At 44.5% G+C, this 15,613-nt stretch overlaps 1 protein-coding gene across 1 annotated transcript; it reads right to left on the bottom strand.

Annotated features, from left to right (window-relative positions):
* Positions 1-11,820: 11,820 nt before the first annotated feature.
* Positions 11,821-14,505, bottom strand: SP5 (Sp5 transcription factor). The gene is made up of 2 exons (XM_059928074.1): positions 14,271-14,505; positions 11,821-13,571 (listed from the first exon to the last, which is right to left on the bottom strand). Exons 1-2 carry the CDS (start codon positions 14,319-14,321, stop codon positions 12,423-12,425), a joined length of 1,200 nt encoding a protein of 399 aa, XP_059784057.1. The 5' UTR covers positions 14,322-14,505; the 3' UTR covers positions 11,821-12,422.
* Positions 14,506-15,613: the final 1,108 nt, after the last annotated feature.

Here is a 15,613-nt window from a genome sequence, read left to right as displayed (position 1 = left end):
GGTGGAAATAATTTGTCTCCTTCAGTCTGAGGCAGTTATGAGACAAGGACTACTGGGGGCCATTCTTCAGGCTGGAGACCATGAACCATCCAGCAGCGTGGCTGAGACTCAGTTTCCCTGTGTGATTGTAGGGTAAATGAAGATGAATTTCAAGTTGTTGTTTTATTTTATGATTCCCTGAATTAGCTTATTTGTTGGTTTATTTGTTTATTGTGTCTTTAATGCCCTACTAGAATGTCAGTCTCCTGAGAGCAAAAAGCTGGTCTGTTCTGTTCACTGCTGTATCCCCAGGCTCATGTGACTGCCACATGAGAAAAGCCCCATAAATAGTGTAATAAATGAATCACTGAATGACTGAAGTCCTCTGGGTACCTACCTGAGCATGGGCAAAGCTGGAAAGCAGTGATGGAGTTTTCCATAGCAGCATCCTAAGAGGATACTCTTTTGGGGGTGAGAACTCATTTTGAGGATTCCAGCAGACATAGCCTAGGAGGAGCTGGAAAGGTGACACACTGTGACATCTTTTAAAGCGATGTAATTCACAGCTGCCACAGGAAGACTCAGCAGGAGCACTGCTAATACCTGCCTCTGGAAGCACTGTGTGATCCATCAGTTAGGATACTGGTTTAGTTACTGTAACACGTAGCAAATAACAATGGCTTAATCAAGATGGTTTATTTCTCTCTTAGATAGAAGTCCAGCTGGTAGGCAGCCCAGGAAAGTTGGGCTACTCTGCTTCAAGTCATGGTCTGGGGACTCCTATTCCTTCTGTTTTATTTTTCCAAGATCTTCCAGGGTGTTGCCCTTATCTACACGATTGAGCTGGATGCCCACCACCATATATGCATTCCAGCCTCAGAAAGGGGGGTAAAAAAGAAGGGGGGGCATGCAACTTTCTTTTACGGATGTTACTCAGAAGTGGCGTATATCACACAGGCTCATGGCCCATTGGTGGGAACTTAGTCATATGGCTATACCTGACTACAAGGGAGGCTGCCATATGTAGTCTCTAGATGAACAGCCATATGCCTCCCTAAAATTGGGGGATTACTATTACAATAAGGAAGAAAGGAAAGATGGATGCTGGGGGACAGTCTCTCACGAGTGAGGAGGCGCCATAGCTGATGCTGAGAAACTCTTTGTCCAAACCTTTATGGCCTACATACATGACTCCATTATTTTTATTGTTTTTGACAAGCTGTGTCACAGGTGTGATAGTCATCCTCTAAAATGGCCTCCAATGATTCCCACCTCCTGGTATTCAAACCCTTGTGTAATCTTCTCTTCAGTAACCTTCTTCAAGTGAATAGCATGTTGATAGGCTGTCACTTCTGTGAATAGATTACAAAAGATGTACTTCCATCTTTCTTTTTTTCTTTTTTAATTAATTTATTTTATTTATTTATTTTTGGCTACTTTGGTTCTTTATTGCTGTACGCGGCTTTCTCTAGTTGCGGCGAGCGGGGGCTACTCTTTGTTGCAGTACGTGGGCTTCTCATTGTGGTGGCTTGTCTTGTTGTGGAGCATGGGCTCTAGGTGCACGGGCTCAGTAGTTGTGGCTCGCGGGCTCTAGAGCACAGGCTCAGTAGTTGTGGCGCACAGGCTTAGTTGCCCTGCGGCATGTGGGATCTTCCCGGACCAGGGCTCGAACCCATGTCCCCTGCACTGGCAGGAGGATTCTTAACCACTGCACCACCAGGGAAGCCACTTCCATCTTTCTAGTAGACTTTATTGCCTTCCCAGCTTGCATGTTGATGAAGCAAGTGGCCATGTTGGAGAGACCCATGTTATCAAGAAACTGTGGGTTGTCTCCAGGCTGCAGCCAACAAAGAACTGAGGTCCTCAGTCCAACAGCCCACAGAGAACCAAGTCCTGCCAACAACCACTTAAGTTTAGAAGAATATCCTTCACTGTTCAAGGCTTCAGATGAGACCCCAGTCCTGGCCATCACCTTGATTACAGCCTTATGAATGTCCCTAAGCAGAGGCTACAGCTAAGCTCTGCCTAGACTCCTGGTGCACAGAATCTGTGAGATAATAAACATATGTTGTTTTAAGCCTTTAAGTCTGTGGTATTTGTTATGCAACAAAAGATAACAAATACAGAGGAATCTTTGCGAGACAGTTGCCAAGTGCTCTGGATCTAGACTTTTTTACACCTTTTTTACCTGTTCCTTCTGAAGTATGGTCCTTCCACGTCCCCAGATCTATCAGTCTTCCACATGACACACACCCACACCACTATCAGCTCTTTTCCATCAGAGAGGCTCTCTTTTTCTCCTCAGCTCTGGCTTCTTCTACCCCCTGCCCTTCTGGTCTTTGCTTTTTTTTTTTTTTTTTTTTGCCTTTGAATGGTCACTTAACAATCTTCTAAATGAGTTTAGATTTTGATAACATAGGAAGATTGTGGTGGGGGGATGTCTTTAAAAGCTGAAGCAATGAGACTTAGGCGTGCAAGGGAATGACTGTTAAGGCACTGGGAAGTTGAAATTGCCTCAGAGAAGGCAGGAGACCCAGGATACTGGGAGGGGTAGAGGGAGCCAATTAGCAGCTTCCTAGGACCACCACCCTACCTCCGCCCAAACAGCTAAGGGTAGAAAGGGATCCTGGTCTTGATCCCTGAGTCTTCTCCCACTCTTCATGATCTTTAACTATCGCTCCCTTTTCTAGGCTGCTGGGTTTCTACTGAGTGTACTTACTCTTTAATGTATCATAGACACATTAGATAATGGTTGCTTCATTTGATTAAGCATGCCCTCAGTTGTCTCCTCTGTTAAATGAGAAGGTCAAACTGGATGATTTTAAAGGTCTTCTCCAACTCCAACCTGTTAAATTCTATTTCTATAAATCCTGGTTGGGGAGATTTATCTGGTCATAGAGAGCTCCCTTGATCTTTCAGGGTCTGGGGAACTCCTTGGGAATATGCCATAGTCATCATCAACCTAGATTTTTGTTGTCATTCACTAAGTGTCCTCCTAAAGTACCCCAAATCAATGATGGATAGTTTAGATTTGGAGGCAGAGGAAGAGGTTCATTCACTGGAAAAAATTTTGGAGCTATTCTCATTTATGTTACAAGTTTCCCTGGTACTGGTAATTCCCAGCATCCTTCTATAATTCCAAAGGTCAGAAATAAAATGTTTTTCAAAGAAATGTTACAAAATCATGCTCTGGTTTGAGAAACAGCCCTGAGATGCACCTTGAGCAAGAAAGATTTGGTGGAGGAGAGGGGTGGGCTGAGGAGGACAGCAGTGAAGCCAGAGGAATTGAAGACCCCGGGTTTAGATAAATATCTACAACTTCCTAAGTTTGGGCCTCTACGAAGAAGCCCTAGGACTCTGCACTTCCCTATCAGTAGTTTTAAAAGCCCTTTTATTTAGCAAAACAAAGGCTTGAAGCAACCATGCTTGTGTTTTAGAAGTGCCATCATTGTATTTCTGCAGCATTGAGTGTACATGTATTTTTCACTCTTAGTGGTAGAGTTTATACGTGCCCTAAGATAATTAGTTATTAATCATCCAACAACACTAAAAAACCAAACTGCTCAGTTAGCTGAGCACTGCTTTGAAGAAAACAGATGTTGTTAAAAGTCACTGTTCCACTTTCTTGGGAAAATTCCACTAACATAAAATATGATTGATGATTCAAAAATCCAAATCTTCTATGTGTATTAAATACTACTATAAAAGAACAATTGTCTACATAATTGTAGAAGATGCACAGAAGAATCACTCTGTAATTAAGACTATTGCTGTCTTCTCATCAGGAGTTAGAAGATTCTCAATTGGGTCTCTTGATTGGGTGAGGGATTTCAGCCAAGTGGCCCGTCCATTCTCTATTTCCCCAGAATACCTTATGAGAAATGTGTTAGGCTTGAATTTGCTTGTTTTCCATAGGTTAATCTCATGCATTATAAAAGGTACAATTTCCTAGACCAGTGGTTCTCAAACCTTAGTGGGCATCAGAATCACTTGCAGGACTTATTAAAACACAGATTGCTGGGCCCCTTTCCAGAGTTTCTGATTTAGTAACTTGGAACTGGACCCAAGAATCTGCATTTCTAACAAGTTCCCAAGTGATGTTAATGCTGCTGGTCTAGGGACCACACTGTCTTGAACTCTCAACTCCATGTAAAAACCTAAATGGATTCTGAAGGCTGCGGAGTCTGTGGACTGTTGTTGCTGAAGACAGAAACATTTATGGCATAAAATAGTTTAACATTGTTGTACCTGAAGTAATTTCTCTTTCCTTTTTGTTATAATAGGAATTTCGTTCCTGGGTTTTTAGTTAGGCCTTGTATTACATTCATTTGTGTATATGTCTTAACTCCTTTATGACTGTGAGCTCCTTGGATTGTGTTCATCTTCGAATCCTCAATGCACCTTACATCTTGTAAACTCAAATAAATGTTTGGTGAATTGAATTTAGTTACGTATACAGGTTTTGAATTTATTTTGCCTGAGTTTTCTGCATCTAATAATTATAAATAACAAATACTGAATTAAGTATGCAGTTCACGTATTAATTATATATATCAACTTGACTGACTTCGAGGGTATGGGGAAAGAATGGTTTCCTTAAATTTAGCTAGGCCACAGTTTGTAAATCTAAATGATTACACCTACATAACTATTGAAAAGTTACCTATACTTTTCCATCCTGTCATTGTACTGTGAAATTTCCATACGTAAAAACAGGACTTGGTGATGTGCATCATAGTACAGCATTTACAAAGACTGACACCCCCAGAAGTGTTATTTTCAAAAACCAATATTAAGATCATGTGACTACCTTCTGATATTACTTGCAGAGAGGCTGACTGATTTATCCCAAATGACTCTGCTTCTCTTTAATACCTTTAACTATTTAAGAATAAACTATATTTTCAAAAACTGGATTTCTGAAATCAGGTGCCAGAATGCCAGGAATATCCATATAACTTGCATTTTTAGTAGCCTTAATAAAATGTATTTGGATTTTTTGATTTACAGATTTTGGATTTGAAGCATTTCAGCTTTGGAAGAGACCATAAAGATCCTCCAAGTCCAACTCAGTCAAGGTCTGCATCTCCCCTACAGCCTACTCATACTCAGCTTTGGTTTAAGGAAGAAAAAACCAACCTGGGGTGAGGAAGGCACTTTCCAGGGGTCCATTCTAACTTTGAGAAAGTGATCAAGCCTTTTCCTTCAGCTTCTACCCAATGGCCCTATTTCCACCCCCTTTAGGAACGTCCTGTCTAAACAGGATCTTCCAAATGTCTGTTATTCCCCGTGGTCATGTTATTCCCTCTGATCTGTTTCCCTTTTCACTACTTCTAGACCTCTGTGCTACAGAAGCAAGGGGGCAGCTTCCAGCTACTAGCTGCTCAGGGCACACAGACTTGCTATTGACAAGCCTGAATCATGATCGATGAAGGGAGTACTTTCTCCTTAGAAAACTTCAGCAGCTTTCTACTCCAAACCCAGTCTCAGTACAAAATCTGTCACCAAAATGACTTTCTTGGCAGTTGCCTGAGGTATGGAGAGATGACATGAACTTCATCAAGGATCAAACAGAGGAGAATAAAGGCTTTGAGAGAAAAAGAAACTTCCATCAAATATAATAACCTTAAAAAGGAATAAAAATCGATAAATGCTTATAGGTCTTAGTTCACATCCCCTTCATCAAAACCTTAGCTCAATAAACAAAGGGTTATGTTTACAGATTTAGGTCATCTACTTCTTTTGTATGCTTTTTACTAATTAAAATCTATCCAACCTGGTATTACCTCAAACCATAATTCTCTACCATATTTTACAATTTTACTCTCAATTGTCATGGAAATATTTTTTCCATGACAACTGAAAGTAAAATTATGTTCACAAATCCGCAGGAAACAGCAGCCATGTAATGCATAAATAAAACATGATTTGAATCTATAAATAGAACTCTAAATTTAACTCACTCACATGTAAAATTTAGACCAAGGAATATGTGTCTATTAAAAATACAACAGGTTTTAAATAATTGGAGTTTAGAATCCTGTCAAGTCCTGCATTATAGGGAGCAAAATAAAATAATGGGCATAGATACATCAAGAAAAGGAAGAGAGACACATGACACAAAATGAGTTTCCATGCTAGAGATGCACACGAATATGTCGAAGACGTGGCATCCACAAGTAAAGAGACATACAGAATATAAGAATAAAACTTACAAAGACAGAAATAAGAGAAATAAGCTTTCATGGTACCTTACATAGAGTTTTAGGAAACTGCCACCAAACACTTTTCAAATTAAGACACATTTTCCCAACCATAAGCATAAATGAGGATTTAGCTTTGATACTTGCCTTGTGAATTGGATGAAATTAAGCTGAGGGCCAGATGTTTTTCATCCGTGTTTTAGATTATGCTAAACACAAAATCATTAGAAAGCATCCATGTGACTGAATGGTTTAACATGGTATTAACAAATCAGGTGATATCTAGACACTGCCTTAGACCTCAGAAAATTTTAGTGTATTTTTGATGTTAGGGTTTTGGAAACTAATGAAAAAAAATTAAATAGTTTTGCTATAAAACAAACTTCCATTTTATAATGGGCAAACCAAATCTTCATAATGCTGAAACAACTTTTTGAGAAGTGAAAGCTGCAGATTTTTATATACAGGCATCCCTGACTTATGATAGATTGACATACAATTTTTTGATTTTATGATGTGGTGAAAGTGATACACATTCAGTAGAAACCAGACTTCAAATTTTGGCCTTTTCCTGGGCTAGCGATATGCTGTAGGGTCTTCCTGTGCTGCTGCGCAGGGCAGCGAGCCACAGCTCCCAGAGAGCCACGCCACCACCAAGGTAAACAACCGAAACACAATCATCCTGTACCTATATGACCACGCTGTTGTTCACTTTCAGTATAATATTCAATCAATTACATGAGATAGTCAACACCTTATTATAAAATAGGTTTTGTGTTAGATTTTGCCCAACTGTAGGCTAATGGAAGTGCTCTGAGCATGTTTATGGTAGGCTAGGCCAAGCTATGATGCTCGCTAGGTGAGGCGTATTAAACGCATTTTCAACTTCGGTATTTTCAACTCATGATGAGTTTACTGGGAGGTAACCTCATTGTTAGTCAAGGAAGATCTGTATCAAACTAGGAACTTGATTTATTTCCCCTGAATTAAATTTTGGTATTAGGTAGACAACCAAAATATATTAGTTAATGTAGTTTATTATGTGTTGTGCAGAAACTACTGCAGTTCACATGCATGGGTTGAATTACGAATTAAGTGTCAAATACCCCATTGAGGATTATGCTTCAGCATAATCACTAAAGACGTGGAAGGAGAAGTATATAAAGTCTAGAAAGGGAAGTAATCAAAATGTCAGCATGAAAATGAATACTATATCAATCATCACGTGCAAATCTTCAATTGGTAATAAATTGTAACAGTAAAACAACTGTGAAACTATCAAAAAAAAATTATGAAGGTCCATAGCTGTTTGATTACATCTTTGCTGAACAATATCAGTTACTCATTTTAGGAAGTAACGTTATGTAAGTTATTTTACAATGTCCATAAATTAACTTGAAACATTGCTGATTCTTTAAAAACAATCAAGGGAGGAGGAATTGACACAAAGATCTTTATGCAAAAATGTGTCAAGTCTGAACACCAGAGAAAAATATACTGTTTACATATATATATATACACATATATATGTATATATATGTGTATATATATATATATATATTTTTTTTTTTTGGCTGCATTGGGTCTTCGTTGCCGTGCACGGGTTTTCTCTAGCTGCAGCGAGCGGGAGCTACTCTTCCTTTCGGTGCGCGGGCTTCTCACAGCGGTGGCTTCTCTTGTTGCAGAGCATGGGCTTCAAGTGCGCAGGCTTCAGTAGTTGTGGCACACGGGCTCAGCAGTTGTGGCTCGCGGGCTCCAGAGCACAGGCTCAGTAGCTGTGGCGCACGCGCCCAGCTGCTCTGCGGCATGTGGGATCCTCCCGGACCAGGTATTGAACCCGTGTCCCCTGCATTAGCAGGCGGATTCCTAACCACTGCGCAACCAGGGAAGTCCCTGTTTATATATATTGAATGCCACATGAATCAGGTTACAATTATAGTGGCCCAATACTGAAACCTGTCATTTTGGTGTATTAATCTAAATATATGTCTCATTACCAACATATATCTTTCTATCTAGATGTTTTCCTTATTCCTAGTTTATCAAACTATGTTGGCACATGTCCTCATGTCAAAGCTGCCCTTGGTTTCATACTCTTTTAAGTTCCCCTCTACCATGCAAACCAGAGGAAGGAAATGATATTTAATACAACATTAGTATGACTTGTTTTGAGTGGCCCTCAATTTGGGACATTAGCAAAGCATAATCACATTTACTAGAAAACAAAGCTTTAGGTTTGAATGTGATTCCACAACAGATGATTTCCCAGTGAGATAATGTCAATTTACCACAACTTGTCATTATTTAATGTGGTGAGCTAACACAAGTAAAAGTGGTTTGCAATTTTAGAGCCCTAAACAACTTAGTAGGTGTTCACGTTAGTGTGAAGGTATAGCTACTGCTAAAGGTTCTGTGAAAGTCTCACAGCAGAACCAAAACAGATGGGAAACACTGAAGATGCTGCTTTAAACTGAATATCTAAAACCCAATAGTATTAAAATAGAAATGAAGTGCAAACTGGGGTGAAAAACTGCCTTTTCTACAAATACTGTTTCATGTAGGTTTCTGCCAGAAGCAATCTCATCAATATTAATTTTTTAAATAGGCATGTGTTGTCTGATTGACTTAAGGGAAAATAAGTTAAAACAACATACACAACATAGTTATAAGATTTAAACTCTAACTGAAACTAGAAAAGACTTATTTAACATGATGGTGAATAATGTAGCTGTATTTTCTTTAACATAATTTACTTTCATTCATTACCAAAACTATTCCAAATTAATGGTCAGCAAAAGGCGAATTTGCACAATTTTCCCTTGAGAAAAGCAGAAAACTATACAGTGTTGTTAATAAGTTCAGAAACATACAATTCCAAATTACCTAAATTACTGATAACTCAATTTCTCCATGTTTCCAAGTTTTTGGTCAAATGGTTCATTTATCAATTGTGTTAAACAATGTAATCATATCACACTTATTTTAGAATTTTCTAAAATATGACACTTTACATTATATTTGCATGCTACTAAAACAGTTGCTTAAAAAACAAAATGTCTATTGACATTTGAGGCCATCATTAACATAGTTTCTTCAATTGATTTTTAACTCAATTGAATTTGGTTCTGGGGTTCTTAAGTAAAGCCTTGAATTCAGTTGGTGGATTAAACTTTCTTTTTTGATGATGGCAAAATTCCAAATAAAAAATAAATTTCAGTTTACATTTAAAAGTAATTTGCTTCTGAACTTCTTTAAATTTGAATGTCATTAAAATTAAATTAAATGTGCTTAATTTACATCATTTATGCATATATTTCTTGCATACTGATTTATTTTAAAATAATTTTTAAAAGTCATAAATGGATAATACCATAGTAGGTTGCAGTTTTATGAACCAAATAAAGCATGCAGCAGCAGTTCACATTTTAAAAGCTTACATAATCTAATACATTTCTTCATTGTCAAACTTGTATTTCTGAGCATTTATTAGCTTATTTTTCAGTATAAACATGAAATGTTTTCCTACACTTGGATAATAATATCACATTATTGTGACTTCCTGGCTTCTATTTGGATAATGGCATAAATATTTTTTTCTAAAGTAATTGGAACACAGATTTGCACTGACAATAAGGAACAGTCTTTAGTCTAGAGCCTATACTTTTACCAAGCTTTTAAAATTTGCAGGTTCAATTACCTAAAAACTAAGAAAGTGATTTGTCATCAAATGACTTCATTCTGCTTTTTAAAATTATAAATATTGTATTTTTAGATAAATTCCATATATTTTATCTTTCTCTTAACCACCACAAAGTTATAAGAAAACTATCTTCAACACCTTATCTGTTTAGATACAAAATTTCATACATTTTACCTATTTTCTCTCTTAACAACAAAGTTAAAGTTATAAGGAAATTTTATCTTCAACACTTCACCTGTTTGGATGCTAAATGATCGTAGCTGTCAATAGCTAGTAGACTCACTTCAAAATTGCCAGTTTTCTTTCTCTACCAAGGGCATTTTCTTTCACATAAGAGAATCGTTTCAAATTTTCCAAAGAAAGCCCTTGGTCTTTTTGCTCTCTAACAAGGACTCCTCTTTCCCTATCATCTGCCAAAAAACCTTTTCTGGCTCTGAAGTCAATCCCAGGGCATGGTTTAGATGTGAGAGTTTCTGTAACTCTTCATAGAAATTATTCTCAACAATCTTGATGTAGATTAAGATTACACATTTAAATGCATATTAATGTTACTGTGTAGCAACTTTCTTATTACTATTGCTTGCAAAACTGTCACAGCCTTGAGAATTTAGCCAGCCCAAACTGCCCTTTCCAGGTAAAGAACCCTAAAGACTCACATTCCATTTTGTCATTAAATAGTTCCAAAATCTCTAATGAGAGTAACAGGTTCTAAGGCATAGTCCCACAGTGATTTTAATAGTTACCACCTTGTCCCAAATTACAAAGTAAAAATGCTATTTCTTAGGAGTATAAAAGTAATTTTCATCTCAACTATGTTGCTGGTTGAGTTTTACTTAATACAGTAAGTCTCAAGCACAACCCTCCTGGTTTTTAAGAACTTACCCTTCAGTTTGACTTCAAACGAAAGGCAAGGTAACAGCAGTGTGTAAACTGTGAAATCCTATCAATTTATATACACTTCTACTACCATGAAAAAATTATTCAGTTCCATTGAAATTTGGCATTAATGATGCCAGCCAGTTTAACATAGTAACAAAATTGAGAACAATTTCTTTTCTTTGCTAGTTCTAAATCAGAAGACTAAGGTTTTGGTCTCAGGTTAAAAACTCACATATTAGAAAACATCCAGGAGTCAGCTGAGTTGAAAAAACACTTGTAAACTTCACATTTAAAACTTGACATTTTAGAGACAGGTGAGAAACCTAGATATGAGTATTCCTGGCTCCTCCCTGAGAAAATCTTAGTCTACCGCAGTGAGTGAAAAAATAAAGTCCCAAGACACAAAATGGAACTAAACTTCCAGGCCTAGGCAGAAATCCCTAAGAGGCTATTGTGAAACAAGACTGGTAAGATTGCCACAGCAAAAGGATTAAGAAGAAAACAAGCAAGACAAGGTTGTGTATCATGACGGGGCTGAAATACAGGAGAGCCGCTTCTTTCCCAAGCAAAGACCAACCTGAACAAGGGCCCCTAGTTTCTCTGTAACTCTCCAAAATCTCATCTGTGAACAGATCCTCGAGTTAGTAGTACCCTTGCAGACAGCAGCGTAGCCGGCTGCCAGGAGGAAGCGCAGCTCGCCTGTGACCTCTGAGAGTACCAACAAATGGAAAGCCACAGGCAATTCACCAGATAAAAAGATCGTGTATTGTATGTGCAGCAGGTATCAACTTTTAAGAGAAGCCCGACAGTCTCTGGTCAAGTCCTAAGGCCGCGTGAGAAACTCAAGGTGGGATTGGAAAATCTTGCCCTAATCTCTTTACCACAAAACTGACCCTGCCCTCCTACTTTCTGCATCTTTGCACCCGACACACTTGCCCAGAACCTTCCAAACCAAAGAAGCCTCCGACAGAGGCAGCCTACAGGAGCCTTCAAATTCCCGGTGAAACCTGACAGCTTTGTAAAGCCTCCCGGAAGTAGAAAAGATCAAATGAGACCGGCTCAGCGGGGTCTTCCCGAGGTGACCCCGGAGTTAACGTATTTATTTTCAGGCTGCAACTGCTGATTGCTTTACAGAGACATTTCATGCTGTAGCTCTGCATGGAGCTGAGGACAAAAGTAACATTTTAATTAATGTTATAATTATTATAATTATTCTTTAAGAAAGCTATTAAATAACCTGTACAAAGCCCGGCCCAGTCCTAGCAAAAAACCCAGCACTATTTCAAATCTCTCAAGGTTCTTCCGCTTTGATTTCCGCAGCGTTTCCTATATACAAAGGTCAGCCCAGGGTAGTTCCCCCAAATTGTAGGTCTCCCAGATGGTGGGAATGGTTCAGAGCCTGAAACTGCTCTTTCGTGACGCAGAGCTCTCAACCCTACCTCCCTTGCTCTTCCTGGGCACACGGTCCCTGTCCGCAGGCCGGCCAGGGAGCTGGCGGCCTGGCGTCACTTTTGGGAGGCGGGCAAGCAGGAAGGGGCAAGTTAAGTGCCTCTATTAGGTCGCCTCTCGGCCGGCGGCCCATAGGCCCCCGGAACCTCTCCGAAGAGGTGCTGGGTAGGGAGCCCGAGGCGGGAGAGGCATCGAGTCGCCCCCGGGTGGGCTTACAGGTCCCGCGGGTCCTCCCGCTTGACTCCGGCCTCAGCAACTTTGAGCTTCTTATTCTGGTGCGTCTTGACGTGCTTGGCGAGGTGGTCGCTGCGCATGAAGCGCTTGCCGCACTCGGGACAGGCGAAGCGCTTCTCGCCCGTGTGAGTCCGCAGGTGCCGCTGCAGCTCGTCCGAGCGCGTGAAGCTCTTGCCGCAGAAGAGCCAGTTGCACACGAAGGGCCGTTCGCCCGTGTGCCAGCGCAGGTGCGCCTTCAGGTGCGACGTCTTGCCGTACACCTTGCCGCAGCCCGGCACGTGGCACACGTGCTGCTTCTTCTTGCCCGGCTCTGCCTCCGGGGCGCCGCCCGCCGCCTGGCAGTTGGGGCAGCGGCAGCGACGGCACCTCCTGGCCGTGGCCGCCAGGGGGGCCTTGGTTTGCAGCAGCGCAGCGATCTGGCTCTGGTATTGCGCGAAGTCCGACGGGCCCAACACCAGGCCCCGCTGCAGCGCGGCGGCGGCGGCGGCGGCGGCAGCGGCGGCCGCTGAGGCCGGGAAGCGGGGCGCGTGGGGCCCCCCCGCACAGGCGCCGGAGAGGCTGCCCCCCGGAACCCCCGAGGTTCCCGGACCGGTGCCGGCCTGCGGGATACTCCACCACGGGAGGTCGTCGGGGGCCGAGTTGGGGGACAGCTGGCGGCACGTGGGCGGCGGAGGCGGCGGGGGCGGCGGCAGCAAGTTGGAGTAGCCGGGCGGCAGCGCGGCCTGGGCCGCGTAGGGCACGTAGGCGGGCGCGCAGCTGGCGGGCAGCGCCGCCATGCTCGAGGGCAGCATCTTCACCGGTGAGAACTCGTAGGGGTACGAGGGGTCTGCAGGGGGTGTAAGCGGCAGCTCATGCGCCGCCCCGAAGGACGGCTGCAGGTGCGTTTTCTGCGGCGTCAGCCCCAGGCTGGGGTGCGGGGATGGCAGCGCGCCGGGCGAGTGCGCCGGCATGTCGGCGGTCCACGGGTGAAAGAGTCTGGAGGGCGAGCCCAGCGCGGGGTCGTAGGACACCTGCAGGAAGTCCGGGGGCGCCGTAGCGCCCGGCTGGCCGATCCGGCTACAGGTGGCGGCTAGCAGCGCCAGGGGCGAATGCTTGCCCAGGTCCGGGGAGGCGCTGGGGGTGCGGTCCTGCATAGGCGGCGGCAGGGGAGGGCGGAGAAGAGACAAAAGGTTAGCGCTCCAAGCGCCGTCTCCGGGCCGGCCCGCCACACCCACGCCGGCTATTATACCGCCGCCCCTCCCCCGTCCTGGGTGTCCCTCCCCCGCCACCGCACACCACGCACGCACCCACCAGTCCCGGGAAACTTTTGGTGCTTGCGCTACCTGGACGCGGAGCGCGGGAGCGCTTCCTGTGAAACTACTTGGTGCAAAGAGACGCCATCTAGCCTCAGAGGAAGGCAGGAACAAAGTGGGAGGAGAGAGAGATCCGACGGGCCACTCCAGGCTCCGCGGCCAGAAAGGGTCTGGAAACACCCACAGCCCGGCTGCCCATCCGCCTTCCCTCCCATCTTTTAAGCTCTCATTTCCACGCTACTCTCGCGCTCCTCCTCCGCCCGCCCCAGGAGGGCCCAGCGGGGTGAGCTGGGACCCGTCCTCAGCCAGACGCGCACCTCCGAACAACCCCCGGATACGCGCGTCCCTCCCACAAAGGCCACAGTCTTGACACCAGAGTTCAGTGTGAAGTTGGTGTGGGCACCCCTAGGTCTCACTCCATTGGCATCCACCGAGCGGGATTCCCTTTGAAATTCAGGGTGCACAGAATATCAGGAAAGATCCAGACATGACCCCTCCCACCTTTCCCTCGCCCCCTCCGAGCCCAGCCCTGACCTGGAGGAAGGCCTGCAGCGAGTCGTTCCGGAGGACGGCCACGGCGGCCATGGCTATGGCTTGCGGGCCGTTGGCTGAGGAGCAGGGCGCTGCTGAGGCATGGAGACCCGAAGGCGAGGACGAAGGGCCGCCTTAGCGTCCCTCCCGGGCGCCCTCTCTGCGCGCCGGGGCCCTCCCCGCCCGCGCCCCTCGCCGCAACCCGCTCGCTCGCCCCGCGAGCGGTCTGAGCGCTTCAGGCTCACCTCCAAGAATTTGATAAGGACTTTGCTGGGCCGCCAGCCAGTCAGAGGGAAGATTTATGGCTTTGAAGTTTGCCGCTACCCAATCATCAAAGAATAGCGGCTCTTTCAGAAGCGAAAGCAAATCCTTTGAATCCACAAAGCTCCTATGGTGTGTTTGTTGGTCTGGATAAAAGAACTGATTATTAGGGGGGATGGGAAGGGAGGAGATAAAGGCGGGACAATTAATGAAGTAATCACTATGTGGGAAATGTATATACACAAATAATTGGATTTTCCTGATCAAAGGGGGCCTTGCCGCCTGGAGACCCGCGCTTGGGTTGCTTGAGACACTCTATCCCCCTCTCCCCCCCCCACCCGCTCCCTTGCAATTAAAGATTTGCGCCAAGGCAGCGCCCAAAGTGACAAAGTATCTTTGCTATCTCCAGAGAAATCTGCCTTCGGCTTCCAGGAGCGGGACTTGGAGACGAAGATGAGGGTAATTCTCTTCTTTCCACCCCCCGTACTTACACACCCGGCACCCGGACAGCACAGGCACCGGCCCGAGCACGTCGTCAACCCGAGCACACCTTGGACCCGAGGGAATTCCCGGGGCTGAACGTGGGACGCCCCGCGCCCCGCCCGCCTCGTGCTCCTCGTTCCTCCCCCAGCCCAGCCGCCGCGGAGCGGTGAGCAGCCCTGGGACCCGGGGCGGGGCCGGGCGGCCGCCCAGGGCGGCGGTGGGTGGCGCGCACGCTCCAGGGCCGCCCGCCTCTCTTGCGACGTTCCTGCTGGCGACCTGGAAGTTCTCGGGCCACAACTTTTGCAAATAGTGAGCCTGAGAAAAACACCCGGGCCACGCTTACCCCCAAAGCTAAGCTTGGCGGGACACCCAGAGCAACCCGAGGGGGAAATGTTTGGTGTCTTGCTCTTCTCTCTCGGAGCAGGCAGCTGACCGCTATTAAGCTCCACTGAAACCCACAGAGATGCTAGAAATCCCCACCCCGGCGCCAAGCCCGGCCAGGCAAGTGCGCACTCCTGCAAGCCGCACACACCTACAGGGAACTAACCGAAAAAAGTAAGGCGCGGTGGAGGAAGCCCGTAGCTGTTCTTGTTGAGCAAACC

This window comes from Balaenoptera ricei, chromosome 7, assembly GCF_028023285.1.
Source record: "Balaenoptera ricei isolate mBalRic1 chromosome 7, mBalRic1.hap2, whole genome shotgun sequence".
NCBI classification, from domain to species: domain Eukaryota; kingdom Metazoa; phylum Chordata; class Mammalia; order Artiodactyla; family Balaenopteridae; genus Balaenoptera; species Balaenoptera ricei.
The sequence above is the reverse complement of the archived record's forward strand: the minus strand, read 5'-3'. Positions and strand labels throughout refer to the sequence as shown.